Source organism: Rhodnius prolixus, unplaced genomic scaffold (genome assembly GCF_049639745.1).
Source record: "Rhodnius prolixus isolate KJV_2025 unplaced genomic scaffold, Rpr scaffold_4, whole genome shotgun sequence".
In the NCBI taxonomy this organism is placed as follows: Eukaryota; Metazoa; Arthropoda; class Insecta; order Hemiptera; family Reduviidae; genus Rhodnius; species Rhodnius prolixus.
The window spans coordinates 7,711,619-7,726,766 of NW_027411614.1; the positions used below are offsets into that span (position 1 = coordinate 7,711,619).

The 15,148-nt window shown below is 33.0% G+C and overlaps 1 protein-coding gene across 6 annotated transcripts in view; it reads left to right on the forward strand.

The window, feature by feature from the left end:
- The window catches only part of LOC141455796 (uncharacterized), a 109,309-nt gene that overhangs the window by 88,872 nt on the left and 5,289 nt on the right, over window positions 1–15,148 (forward strand). For 5 of the 6 annotated variants that reach the window (XM_074131194.1, XM_074131192.1, XM_074131196.1 and 2 more), the window contains 12 exons: window positions 6,201–7,430; window positions 8,488–9,059; window positions 9,147–9,316; window positions 9,490–9,628; window positions 9,721–9,775; window positions 9,857–10,282; window positions 10,368–10,568; window positions 11,559–11,840; window positions 11,930–12,248; window positions 13,140–13,419; window positions 14,388–14,679; window positions 14,792–15,001. In XM_074131194.1, coding sequence (XP_073987295.1) covers window positions 6,201–7,430; window positions 8,488–9,059; window positions 9,147–9,316; window positions 9,490–9,628; window positions 9,721–9,775; window positions 9,857–10,282; window positions 10,368–10,568; window positions 11,559–11,840; window positions 11,930–12,248; window positions 13,140–13,419; window positions 14,388–14,679; window positions 14,792–15,001 — 4,176 coding nt within the window. The remainder of the gene's footprint in view (window positions 1–6,200; window positions 7,431–8,487; window positions 9,060–9,146; window positions 9,317–9,489; window positions 9,629–9,720; window positions 9,776–9,856; window positions 10,283–10,367; window positions 10,569–11,558; window positions 11,841–11,929; window positions 12,249–13,139; window positions 13,420–14,387; window positions 14,680–14,791; window positions 15,002–15,148) is intronic. The other variant, XM_074131195.1, reaches the window with a different exon arrangement.

Below are 15,148 nucleotides of genomic sequence, written 5' to 3' on the forward strand. Positions count from 1 at the left end.
TAATAATAATAGTAAAAACTCTCCCCCACCTGATAAGTCAAATGCGAACTCTTGGATGCTCTTCTTGTGAATAGCCAAAGAGAGAGTAATCGGAAAAAAAGCATGTCAAAGTTACTAACATTTATTGATTCCACCCTTGTCCTCTCTCTACCAAAGTCTATATTTCTCAGTTGGTCACATCATTTATGTATAATGGCAAACTGGTACTAGTTACTTACTTTGCTTTATATCTTCCCCGAGGAAAGAGTCCGTTTTGTATGAATGTCTTTTACTTTGCGTCAAGTTTTTATATAAATTAATAAAACAAAATAAATCACCTCACCTTAATTTGCTCTAATTTTTTCCAACATAGTGTGCAGCTTATAGATTTTATTTTGTTTACCACTTGTAATCCTTCAGTGGTGATGTCATTGAAATACCTACGGGATATAACTTTCTATTTTGGAAAACGGCTATATATCGAAATTTGATTTATAGAAATAGTTTTAATGATTAAATTATCAAAAATCTTTTGATAGTCAATAAAAATGAACAATTTTGGCAAATAAAATTAGAATTTACACAAAAAACAAAAATTGTAGGTTTTAAAGTTTAAAATTTGAGTATAGCAATTTTGATTGTAGAGATGTGCGTTTCAAACAAACATACTGAATGAGTGAACCAGTTTCTCCAATGTGTCAAGGTCGAGCGCCACTGTATGTGTATGTTGTATGTATGTATATGTGTGCGTAGTATCTTCTACGTGGCCCATGAGTCCATTATAATACGATCAGTCGCATCGTGATGTCTGTGTCTTCTAAGTACTATTTGTATTTGTATTTGTATTTTTTTTTCATGAGATGTAAACAAAAATCAAAATTTAGAATAATTCTATCTGGTGTGAACACTCCTAATCAAATAACAAATTTGTATTACTGCAATTTTTGCGTTTTTAAGTTATGGTGGGTCACGCGTTCTGGATAGTCAGACCTGTACAGGGATACCGGGCCTATTTTGGAGTTTTGTAGCGAACGGAACATTAGAAACAAAAAAAAAATGAAAAATTTATTAAAAAATCTAGTTAACTTTATATTCTGCACGAGCACTGTTCTGGAGTGGTCCCTACAGAACGATGTTCGGTTGGTTTCATTGGCAGAATGTTAATTCCATTCAATCATTGAAGGTAGAACACTCAAGTTTAAGAAAATCTGAAACTTGCTGTTCCCTAGGCAGATCTAGATCTAGTAGCAGATATCTCACTTATAAGATCCAATATTTGTCCATCTATCGTTCCGCAAATTCCGGAGAATAGACAAGGCCGTTTATACTATTCTTGTCACTTAGAAGAAAGCCACATCCATCAGACTGTAGGGCACCTACAGTCTGATTCTGAGAGCAATGTTCTCCTATAAAAAGGCGTAGAAGCTTGGCTCAGTTCAAGTCCCATGGGACACACCTGCAATGTGTACCATTTTTCTTGAGCAAGCAGAGGCAAGTTAGATGGACTAATATGTCGCTTGCTGGCCATAAAGAAACTACGTCTTAAGTCCAAAAGCTCCAAGGGCTTTCGGTGAAGTGGTATATACAATCTGAATGTCTTTGTCCAGCCATTCAATGGTCGCCCAAGGGGACCTTTCCTCCCCATCGGCTCGAGGAAGGTACCCCGGACTGGAAACCTAGCTCTAAAAACTTGTCCCTGCTACCTTCGTGTCTCCACTATTGTCATGGAAATCAAAGGAGAAACTTGGCTAAAGAGATAAATATCTACTTCTCGAAAAGTACCAAAAAAAAGGTGCAAAAAGCACCCACCATATGGAAACCTAAAATATTTCTGAGCCTTTTTAAACCCTTTATTTAATTATAAATTGATCTTCATTGCTATAATTGACAATAATTAATATCAATTACCTATATATTTAAAATAACTTAATTCAAACAATAAAAACATGTTTTGACATATAAATGTCCGGCTTATACCTACAAAATCTTCCAGATCTAATGAAGAAAATGTTCATTACGAGGCCTTAATTATAATTTTCTCAAATGGTTGAAAGAAGTGAGCAAATAATTAAAATTTTATATTGATTATCTTTTTGTCAGTTTTTATCTATTTGCTTAAAGGCATTTGTTCACTATAACCTAAGGAGGTTATCTTACTAAGTTTAAAATTACCTTTTTAGTGTTTTTTTTTTCCTAATTAAAACTGTCCGGTAGGACAGTTGTATAAGGGTTGATCATCAAAAACTGCACGAAAAAGCGTTAGGTTTAAAAACACCCAACTTTGACAATTTTTTTCTCTTTTTCTATAAAAGATAAAATTCCCAAATTTTCTTTAAAATATAGGGCAAATCCTCCTTTATGACTGTAATTTTTTTCCAACAAGCTAGATTTGATAGATATTGAGAAAAAAGATGCTCAAAATGAGCAAAAACGGCATTTTCAAAAAATGTTCTTGTTCTTGTTCTTCTTGTTCTTCTTGTTGTTGTTACCTTTTTTGTAAACAACGTAGCGCCTAAACGCGTGAACCGATTTTCATGAATGAGATGTCATTCGATTCGGAATTTTATGTAGATGTGCCTTTTGGGGGTCGCGACGCTGTACATGGAATGGGAGAGGAGTTAGCCCCTTTTATGTAAGGCCCCCTCCAAAATTATTATCATTAATTACTCTGTAAATCTTAGCCCGATTTTGATAAAATTTGGTAGGATGACAGGGTTTGGGCTCCCCTACCTAACATTAAAGCGACGATCTGCTCTTACACTTGTTAAGGGGAAGTATAGCAATCGTTTCAAATTATCGAAACGTAAACCGATTTTCATGAATAAAGTGTCATTCGAATCGAAATTTTGTACAGATTTGCACTTTAAAAGTCTCGACGCTGTGCCTCATAAGGAGGGGAGTTTGCCCCACCCAAGTAAGGCCCTTTCTAAAACTATTATTACCAATATTTCTATAACGGTTAGTCCGATTTTGATAAAATTTAGTAAGAAGAAGTGGTTAAAGCTCCTCTACGTGGCTGTGAAGTGCCATCATGCTCTTACACCTACTAAGAGGAAGTATTGCAATCGTTAAAATTTTCAATGAGTGAACCGATTTTCATCAATGAATTGTAGTTCGATTCAAAATCTTTGCCTTTTAGGGAGAAGTACTGTAATCGCAGTTTATTTTTCTTGCTCCTCTTAAAAGGAAGTACTGAAATCGCAGTTTAATTTTGCTATTTACGTACAAATACCTTCCTATTTTATTCAAAACGCTTTCTCAAAAAAATGGTTATTGAGGATGGTTTGGGGACCGTAACTATAATCATTCTTTAAAAAGATCTCTCCAGTGGTAGTTACGGTTCCGATTTAACACCTTATCAGGTTATAATGATAGAATAGCTTATTCCAAATTTTAAAAAATCTGTAAAGCAGACGTAACTTTGCAAATAGACAAAAAGGAAAATCTATCCAAAAGGTACAAAAATCTCCTTAACAAAAACTTACAGTTTTAAAAGTTAAGTATAAGGGTTGATTAAACGCCAAAAGGTACACAAATCAGCAGTTCCCAACATTTCATTAATACTTCATTGATATAATTTAAGTAATTTTACTGCATTAACTTTTCCTTCACATTTTTTAGAATTTATTAGATGTCACAGACCCTTATGCTGGCCAGTTCATTCATAACATTTTTTTATTATAATTATGATAAAATGAGTGATGAATTATTCTGAGTAGTCACATATACATGCATGTTAAAGTAGAAAAAAACAAAGTTAGAGTCGGCCACTTTTTAAATTTCAATCACGGAGGATTCAAAACAATATTTCAGTCTTAAATTCGCCTTACCGAAATATTCGTGAGCACAAATAACATACATTTAATAACAAGTAGATTATTCAACAATATTTACTCATTTCTCAATTGTAATTTAATTTAGTCCCCCTAATTTTACTTATGGTAAAATACTGGAATAATTAGCTGTCCTAAAAATATGCATATCTTTATTTTCTTTATTTTATATTACATATATATAACATTGTGGGAAGAACACCTAGATTGAGAATGTAATTGAAGAAAACTATATTATTTGCGATAAAGCCAGATTATTTATTACTTATTATTACAAACGTTTGACTACAACATAAAATAACAATTACTTTAATCGAAGAATGAACTTAAACCAATGATTTTTATTTAAAAATAAAAATAAATACATAAAATTATTGATGTAAAAAAAGTTTATGAATTTTTTAGCCTCTTATTTTTTTTATATTTTTTATAACGTTTTCTTTTTCACCTGTGATTAATAGTTTGATTATTATAGATAAATAGATATTACAGTCAATCTAAGTTAAATGGTGTGCTACTTGAGTAAATATTTTGTAGACGAAAATGGCCAGCATAAGGGTCTGTGACATCTAATAAATTCTAAAAAATGTGAAGGAAAAGTTAATGCAGTAAAATTACTTAAATTATATCAATGAAGTATTAATGAAATGTTGGGAACTGCTGATTTGTGTACCTTTTGGCGTTTAATCAACCCTTATACTTAACTTTTAAAACTGTAAGTTTTTGTTAAGGAGATAAATAAATGAATTTTCGTGACAATATCAAAGAATTTTATCCATCTAGCAAACTTTCCTTCTTTATTGGTGACCATTGCTGACCTTCATCCAACTTTAGAAAGACTGTTTCATCGAATTATGGAAAGAAATTAGCTTCCATTTATGGGGTAACAATAAATAAAACTGTTTTATTCTAACCTGATCAGTACGTCTGTGAAAACGAAAGATAAAAGGCTTGAAACCAGCTAAAATCAAAAAACATTTTATTTTAGAAGGCTTTACTTTCAAAATCTTTATCAACAAGTATTGAAATATTTGTATTGTTTCCAAACTTAGCTAATGCAAACCTCTTTTAGTCACTCATTTAATAAACGATTTCAAAAATAATGAACCATTTTCTTAACAATAGAAACACTGAAGAGCAACTTTGACCTTATACTCACCTTCAGATAAATAAATCCTCTTTGGGAACACAATTAATTTTTTTATGTTATTTAAAATGATACGAAGTGAATGTTATATATAAAATAAACTTGAAAAATAAAAAAAAATGTTCTAACATTTAAGCCTGTAGCTTAGAAGTCATTTTCGTCGTATATCCAGAGGGTTTTTTCTTCTTCTTTTAACCCCTCCAATGGTTGACCTTTTAAATCTTAAAATAACAAATTTCTTTTTCATATATATTGTCAATACTTGAAAAAGTTAGCGACTTCGAAAGATGAATAATAGAATTAATATTGTTTTCAATCTTCTATTCTAATCATTTCCTCACCAATCCATTTTCTTTTATCTATCTCTTAAAAAACAAACAAACAAACCTGAACCTTCTAGATATTTAGTATTTTCAGTCTTACTTTTCTTCATGGTACACTCTTTTTCTTTGAAAAAAATTTCTATTTATGCTGAACCAATTTTCTCCTTTACAGAATAATATCTAGAATTACAATTGTTGACAAAATTAGAAAGAAACGAAAATTTTTAATTTTTTTTGTAAATCCTTATATCTTTTTGTTGATTATTTTCTTAAACTATTAGAAACCCTGACTGCTGTTGCATTCTAGTTCAAGATTTTAATATTTTTTATTTATTTATTTTTCAAACATAGTTCTGTGATATTTTCGACTTAAAGTGGAGAAACATTCATTTCAATTATTAATTTGACTTTGTCAATATTATTATATTCAGGAGGACTTTTTACTTTTCCACTAGTTTGCAAGCGGTGATTAGAGCGTATTCTGTGAGGTACATAGTTTTTAAATAGACGAGATAATTTAAAGGGCATATTTTTGTTTCACTTTATTTGTTAATTCATTGTCAGTTGTTGATGGCATTCACTGATTCCATTTATTTCTCTCGTTCCATAAAGTTTTATTTAGTAATAAATACCGATATATATGGTCTTGTTTTAAATCAGTTTTTTTTAACAATGTAATGATAACAAATACCAATATTTTGTAGCATGTCTTTTTTAATTACAACATAGAAAAAAATACGAGATTATATTTGAAATATTAAATACTTGCGTGCATGCGGATTTGCATTGTGCATAAAAATGGTTATTTAAAAAAACTAAAGTAACAATTTGTGTTTTTCTTGAAAATATAAATTTGATATCATCTTTAGAAGTAAATGGTTAATAGAAGGTTGTATTCTTTTCTTTTGTTTGTTTCAGGCTAACCCAGCTGATTTTGTGCAGATACAACTTGATCTACCGGAATTCAATCAGTCTGATTCAAACTCTCCACCACCATTAGCTGGTGGTCAGTTACCACCACAACAGGCGACACATTCACATCCAGCACTCATGATCAGCCGAGTGATGGGTCTAGGCGGTGATCGCCTTATCTCCATCAAAAAATACAAATGTAAAATGTGTGAATTTGAAGGGAACCTTGGTGAAGTTCAGAGACACGAAACGTTGATGCATGGTTCATCAATAACAGTTACAAAGAAAAAGGCGCCTAGGCCGATACCAAATTTGATACCAATTCAAGGACAACCTGCTACTGGGAAACCTACGTCGGTTTCTGATAGGAAAGATATACCAGTAACAGTGGAAAATACACCTTTACATCCTGCTAAAGAAAATGTAAACAGCTCATTAAAGGATTTCGCTTCAAAAATTAGTAATGATCAGCCAGATAGTAAATGTACAGAAGGAAGTAATGACATTCCTGCAGATCTCACATCTAAAAAAGTTCCTGATGCGTTCAAGAAGAAAAACGCATCATTTTTTGATAAGCTAAAAGAAAAATTAATGACTAGCGCTTCAGAAAGCAATCTCACATGTTCATATTGTGGATACGAGGCAAAATGTTTGTCCGAACATATGAAACACCAAAGGACCCATATGTTGGGCACAGAAAATGGTGGCGGCGATAGTGAAGAAAGTAGTCGCGGATCAAATTCACAAAATGCTGAAATTGTAGATCAGCTTTCTTCAACAAGATGCCAACATTGTAGGACAAGATTCAAAACAAATGCCAGCCTATTACAGCATCTTCCAACTTGCTTAGCAAATCAAACTAATCTGCCAGCAACAATAAAAATTGAAGACGAAGATCCTGAAGAAGACGAACATCAAGACGAGGATGATGATGACGATGACGATGATGATCATTTAGGATTGAATGATAATCCAGATGATTTCAATTCGTTGGAAAACAAAGTGTTCATTTGGAATACTGTTAATGGTGAAAATGGACTGAATGGAAATGGGGGAGAATTTGGAGAGAACGATAAAGCTTCACCGGGAAAACTAACACAAGATGAACTTAATGCTCACAAGGATCTTTTAGACAAATCGCTCTTAGGAGTAGAAGTGAAACCCGGCTATGGAATTATTGCAAGAACATTGGAGGAGAAACAGCGGGCTGCTAGCAAAGATCTCAGCGTTAAAAAAGTGAGTCATTCTTAAAAACTATTATACCATGTCGTGTCGGACTATTCATTTTATTACTACATGTAATATTAATTAAATTACCTACTGCATGAAAACAGTTCATTCCTACACTTACTTTCTCTGCACCTTTTCTATCAAAACATTAATTTCATTCGCTATTTCTCAAAACTATTTCTGTTCTCCACTCTTCTTTCCACAACCAAAACAAAAATGCTTTTTAAAATTTTCCAAAACATATCCTTCTAGCATAAAAGAAAAACAGTGAACCAAGTGACTAATTCACTTTCCCAAACACATGACACCCTAATCCAATATTCCACATAGCTATTCATTCTAATCTGCCCATTTATACTTACCACTAACACATAAATAATATACTTGAAATGATAACATTTAAAAAACAAAAAATCCATTTCAGACACTAAATTTTTCCAATTTTTAAAATAATCTCCTTCAAACCATTTCACAACTTTAGTTGCATTTCACAAAATCTTGGCAATAACTTTCAATAATACTAAAATTAACGCCATTACTACTTAGCTTAAAAAAGTTATTGCTGGATAATAACGTTTTATCATAATACTTATTTAATTTTTAAAAGTAGGCCCTCACCCGTTACGTATTTTCATCCACCAACAGAAGCTGATTCAATAGCATTGTATAGTAAAAATTTGACTTTCACTTACGTCACACACGCTCTTGTTGGAAGTGGAAATCAAATTCACTAAACTAATAAATCGTCCTCTATTTATCAAGCAACATGTATCAATCAAAATATGTGGACGAAAATCCATAATTGGGCAAAATTAAAGAAAACAAAATGATGTAATATGACGGATGAAATCAACGGTACTACACTTTCCCATTAATTTCTCATGTAAGCTATGTATTATTATAAAGGTTTGATAACGATACCATTTTTTTTGGAGGTTATTTTGTCTTAAGATTAATTATTATTTTAGTATAGTATTTTTTTTCGTTATAAACTGAAGTAATAATGAAATTCAATTCGTTTTGTCTGTATTAATTTATTATTTTCCTTTTTTTATTTTTTTAGGTATTTAAATGTCCACACTGTTCATTTTGGGCATCCACTGCATCCAGATTTCACGTACATATTGTGGGACATCTCAATAAAAGACCATTTCAATGTAGCCTGTGCTACTATAGCTCGAATTGGCGTTGGGATATAACCAAACATATAAGATTAAAAACTTTACGTGACCCGTCACATTCTCGTGCAAAAGTTTTGCTAACCGATGAGACCGGACGTAGAAATTATTCAAAATATAACAAGTATTTGACAACTATGCGAATGGAGCTTTCATCTGGACATACAGCCACGGAAGGAGGACTCACGAAATCGGAGGCTAGTTCTGGCGGTGGTGGTTCACGTTCTGGAGCTGCTAATGGTGGAACTGTCATGGGTAAATTACCGCGTAAGATATTACCAAAAGACAATGAACTATTGGGTGGAGGAATTGGAAAGAAGAGGGCGGCAAGTTTTCCTTTAGATGAAAATGAGTTTACCGGTGGAGGTGATGCAGATGAAAATTATAAGGAGCAAGCCAAAAGGCGGCATTCAGAAAATAAGAGAACAATGTGGAAATGCAAGAAATGTTATTTCAGGTAAATTTTCCTTTGGATATTTATTCAATCGATGTTAAAGAGATTAATTGATACAGTTGAAAAATCAAAATTTATTGTTCTAAACAGGGATGGTGATCGAAGTGTTGTTCTCGCTCATGTCAAGGAACACTATAGAGAAGCCGGTCAGTTGGGAAAAAGAAAAATTCCACCTGAAAGAAATCATAGTAATGAAAATCAATCAAAATCGCCGCTTACCAATCAGCCATCGGAGCTGGATAACCTTGAAAATGAAGAATGTAATAATTTTTCCCAGTACCATTATGTTTGAATGCAGATTAATTAGTAATCTTTTATATATCTACTTATCATTTAACAAAAGATCATTGCTTTTTTTTAATCTAGGTAATTTTCTGTACAATATTTATGAATTGGGTAATATTTATTGATGTTGATGTTTATGCTTGTTCAGGTCCAGATTTTATGTGCGAAACATGTCCATTTATCGCTGGTACTTTGGAGGAATTAGAGGCTCATTGTGAAAGACATTTTGTATCGTCTAACACCACACATAAGTGCCAGTTTTGTCCTTACTACGCTTGCAACAAACAGTAAGAAAGATTAATATATATTTCTTTTCATCTTTCAAGTTAAACGATGTGTATATTTTCATTTACCTTAAATTTTCTATTTATTATTTCAGAGAACTTTTGGAACATTATGATATGCATTCTGAAGCTGAGGCTGATGATTCAGAGGTAATGCTTGTTACTGTGAGCTTGTCAATCTTTATCAACTGTTTATTGTAGGCTAATAATACACTTTTAATTTTATTTTAGGAAAATAAAGGCGTAATATTTGCATGTTTCGCTTGCCCTTACGTTGCAACGTCACATGCTCAATTGGTCTACCATAGAAACTGGCATCGTGCTGATAATGTCGCTGCTACACATGGCTGCATACGATGTACCTATGGAGCTCCGAACAACATGTTCCTTTCTTTACATGTACGCCTTCATGGGCGTAATAATCTGGACAATTTGGACACAATGCAGCCAACTCCACCTGTAAAAAAGAAACCTTCCTCTGGTACTAATGGTAATGGTGGACTCATAGGAGAAAGAAAACCTTCTGATATTTCTGGCGTAGATACTTCAAACTATACTGAAATTCCTATGGTGTGGGTATCGAAACCAATGGGCATATCAAAGATGTTTAAATGTCGGTTCTGTCCGCACGTAAACATGAGGAAATCTAATATTTTGGTAAGGATTTTATTGTGTTGTGCCCCTAACTTTTCATACTATTCAAAATATTGTTTTCATTTTTAATTTTTTTTTTTTTGGTTAGGAACATGAAAAAATGCATGGAGTTCGTCCAGATGCTCTTGGTCAAACTGCTCATCAATGTACTGAATGCAATTATGTGTGTAACAACCCTGGAGTTTTATCCTCGCATGCAAAAGTTCATGCTGCATTTTTCGGAACAGTTGTTGGAGTTGTCGATCATACTAGGCCCGATGAAGTTCAAATAGATGAAATGAGAGATAAGGTTAGTTAGCCTTTTTAATTAAAACTGTCCGGTAGGACAGTTGTATAAGGGTTGATCGTCAAAAACTGCACGAAAAAGCGTAACGTTGAAAAACACCCAACTTTGACAATTTTTAATAAGGTTTTTTAATGAATAATTTAACTAAGTTGTGTTTCGATTATTACTTCTTACTATTTCATTATGGGGCAGTCAGGCATGAAACATTCGGAGCTCTATTTGTTTAATCCTAGATACTATTCTGCATAGCTACTGTTTCAAAGCCATTAAATAGGTTATCATTGGTTCACATTGCTAGATGGTATAGATTATTTTTCTAGCTCCTGCTAGATTCATTGCATTCTTCATAGATTCTTCACAATGCAATTACATTACATTCTTCACGAAAGACAGTTTCAAGTCTTAAGAAGCATGTGCATTGGTTGGGCCTGGAATCTAATTTTAACACCATCCAACTACTTTGTTGCATTAATTTGTATTTTATTCTATACAAAGTTCTACTGTTACTGCGACCCATTTGGTCATACTGCATCGAAGTATGGGGGATCGACTAAGCGTTCCAACTCACTACGCCTCCAGGCATTACAGTCAAAAATACTTGGAAAACTTCTTAACGCTCCGTTCTATGTATCTAACTTCACTATCCAAAATGACCTGAAAATCCCTTTCATTACAGATCTTGCTGACACTCGTTTTCCCAAATTTCATTCCTCTACAACAGCTCATCCTAACCCTCTCTCATAGAACACCTATCTTCCTCCACATTACCAGGTAATCCTCTAAGGAGATTGAAGAGAAGATGGTGATCTTCTCTCATCGTGAGAGCAGTGTAGCTGAGCACGTCACTGGAGTGACACCACTGTCAGGGTGCCTTCTCCACTCATGATTTCCTGTTATTTCTTTTTTCTTTCACCATATTTGCTTGTTGCAACGGCTGTTGCAGTGGTAAATTGCAATAAAAGATTAAAAAAAAAAAAAAAAAATTTTACACAGGTGGCACAACTAGATGAATCATATCCATCCACTCATTCTCCACATCGTCTGGATGATGCCACGACAGATAGTCCTTCATCCGGTGGAGGTAATATTGATGAAGATCGTATACTCCATTTTTGTCATCTATGTCCAGCTAGATTTTTACTGGCAAAAGAAATTTCCATTCACACAAGATTTCATCAGCTTGGGCTACCATTTAAGTGTGATTCATGTACTTACACAGCAAGACAGAGACAACATCTTATGGCACACAGTAAAGTACATTCTGATGAGTACCAGGTAAATAAATAAAAAAATTGCAATGTTTTTTTTTCTAAACAATTTATTTACAAAAAGGTTCTTTTTTAAATTATCCTTTTGTTTATTAGGAACGTACAAACGCATTACTAAATGTATATACAGTATCGGAAGAGAACCCGAAACCAAAAGTGGCCGTTGTATTGGATGACGAAGGACCTAAAACTGAATCAATGTGGGTTGTTGTAAAATCTGACACTAACGATAATACCATATCGAACAATGGAGAAATTAAAAGAAGTATTGTATCAACACCACCAAAATCATTTATCTGCGATAAATGTCCAGCAGAATTTTTCAAAAGTGTTGCATTATCATATCATATGAGTTTACATGGAGGGCCCGGCCCCCATAAATGTAGAACCTGCGATTATGCTGTCAAAACTTATGGTAAGTATCACGAAAAAATACTTCTAGTGTGAGGTTGTATTGCGATCGTGTCAATTTCATGTCGAATACCTATTTAGAGGTCCCCTGAAGATATAGAAAATTATTTTAGCGCATGGTCTGTGTGGGGCGTGTGTATGACAGAAGGGGATGAACAAAATATCTAAAAAAAAAAAAGTGTAGCAGAAAGCTCCAATTTAATGAACGTTTTGTGGTTATATTGTTCGCTCCATTAGTACGGTCCGTTATGAATGGATTTGAACAACCAGCCATGGTTGACTCTTCAGAATAATACTTTTCATTCAATTTTGGTCAACAGTTTATGCCAACTATTTCCATTGCATAACGTTGTCCTTAGGTAGAATCATTTTTCTAATGATATTACTTGGAAATTGCCTTTGTTTTCTTGGCTACCTACTTCTAAAGAATTTAATAACAATCATCAACTAATTTGCAGTAACTAACCTTTATTCGTTAATTTGTACTCCAGAAGTTTAAATCTTCTTTATATAACAGTACTGATCTTATCATTTCCACTTATTATTTTTAGCGGTTTCCACTTATTAGTTTTTAGGATTTGGTATTATTACCATTAGTATTACGGTTAAACACGAGCAGGTTGAGTTGCAACCCTTGGTCTGTAATCATTTGTTACATTTATCTACATAAACTAAACTATGATTAATAAGAGAGCGAAGTGAACGGAATATTTTTATTTTTCTCTCTTTTTATAAGCGCATTTCGTGGCCAACTTCTTATTAAGCAACAAAAACTACTAAGAAAACGAATATCTTTTAGTCAGTAATGAGGGCTAAAATGTTTTTCTATTTACGGAGTATTTCCCTCGAAACGAATAATAAAAAAAGTTGAATATTCAAATTTGTAAAATTTTAGGAAATCTGATACGTCACGAAATGGTACATCAGGGTGAAAGAAGTGGACGGCCTCGTGAGTCAGAAAAACCAAAACAACCTAAAACCCCGCCACCGCCACCATTGCAGAGAGATCCAGAATTTGGACTGCTGATACATGGATCACCTGATTTTGTATATCCAACATATGTGAAAAATGGAAAATTGAAAGAGAAACGATATAAATGTCATAAATGTCCTTCTGCTTTTGAAAAGAGAGAACAATATAAGATTCATTTATCTTTACATGGATCTAAACAGAGGTAATTTAGAATGTTTTTTGAAATAGCCCTGATTTATTGTTACATATACTATAAATTGTTATAACGCTAAACTTATCTTTCTACCTTCTCACTTTAATAGAAGGCTTTGTATCTGATACTTCATTTCATAGTTCTTTATAGTTCATAGATGATAAGTGATTTAATTTATTAAGTAACTCAACAATGCAGAAGTTTTCTTAAGAAATTTATTCCTTCCTAAAAGCAAAGATTGTGAGTAAGAAATAAATGCCGATGTTTTAACTAAAATTGTAAATGTGTATTATGCTTTTTTCTACAGAACGTGTAGTAAAAAGAATACGCTGCAGAATGCCATGTAGCTAAATCCTAGCCTCTATCGCCAGTGTCGGGATTTGATCCTAATGGTAATCAAAGATATTGTCCTAGGCTGAATTATTAGAAAAAACTGGTTTCAAAAACTCGCACACTTACTCATACTACAATTCTCATCATTCTCGCTGTCAAATTATCTTTTGATTATCTACAAATTCAGAATTTTAACAACGTTTTAACCATTTTATTTTTAGTAAGATATTGGTAGGAAAACTGTAGAATACTCAAAAATGTCACTTTGGAGGGAAACCGATAAATCTCATCTTTTCGAATATATTTCACGAAAAAAAGTATCATGAAAACCTGAAACATTCGAGAAACATTGCAAAGGTTATTTCCTCAATCAAAACATCAACTCTAATATAATGAAATTTTTGGTACTTTTCCGTTAGCCGGGCGCAAGCGAAAAACAGTATTGGGTAAAACTGTTTTCTTTACAATTCATTAATATTTGTTTATAGTTGAACTTGTTTTGCTTACTATTAATTAATATTTGTTTATAGTTGAACGTTTTCGACTTTTTTCCGTTGACTTAGCTCGCGTTTGGTTCACAATTGGCGACATTTGCGCCCGGCTAACGGAAATGTACCAAATTTTTTTATAATTTTCTGTTTTAGATACAATTGTGAGCGTTGTGATTATTCAGTGAAATATTATGCTAATTATAGTCAGCATGTGAAAAAACATGAAATGAACGATGCTAGTCGAAAAGAGAGGAAAGTTTCAAATGGAGGTGTAACTGGTGGAGTAATTGCCAATGATGAAAATAGCGAATGGCAAGACATGATTTCTAGACCTATTGCACCACTTAATAGGGCTGGAAAGTCGCTAAAGATGTCCGTAGCCGACCAACAAGCCTTAATGGTCATGCAACAAAGATTCGTCAGCAATTCAGTTATAGATAAGGAGGTTAGTTTTCATGTTCTCTTTTTTGTTCTGTTTTTTTTCCTTCAAAAATTTGAACAAAATGGATGGGGTTAACTTGTTCAAAACAAAAACATATTTGTTATTGCTAAAACAGGCTGCAGTTTCACGTTGTCCATATTGTCCGTATGCTAACAATCGTCGGGATGGTGTCACTGGCCATGTAAGAAGTCATGCTAATAACAAAGGGGCTGCTTATTCATGTAAATATTGTCAGTACAATGTACCACAAGTGCATCGTCTAAAAGAACATCTTAAATTGCATTTTGCGCCAATAAAATTTATGAAACCAGAAGCATATATGAAGGTAAAATTCTATATATTTTGTTTGAATGGTGTTTATGTGATTTGCTTTATGGAAAATATCTGTGGCTTTTTCATGTTTGGGAAATTAAATATGATGGCGCAAAGATGTCATTATAATTAGCATGTAAACCATGAAAGTTTTTGTTTT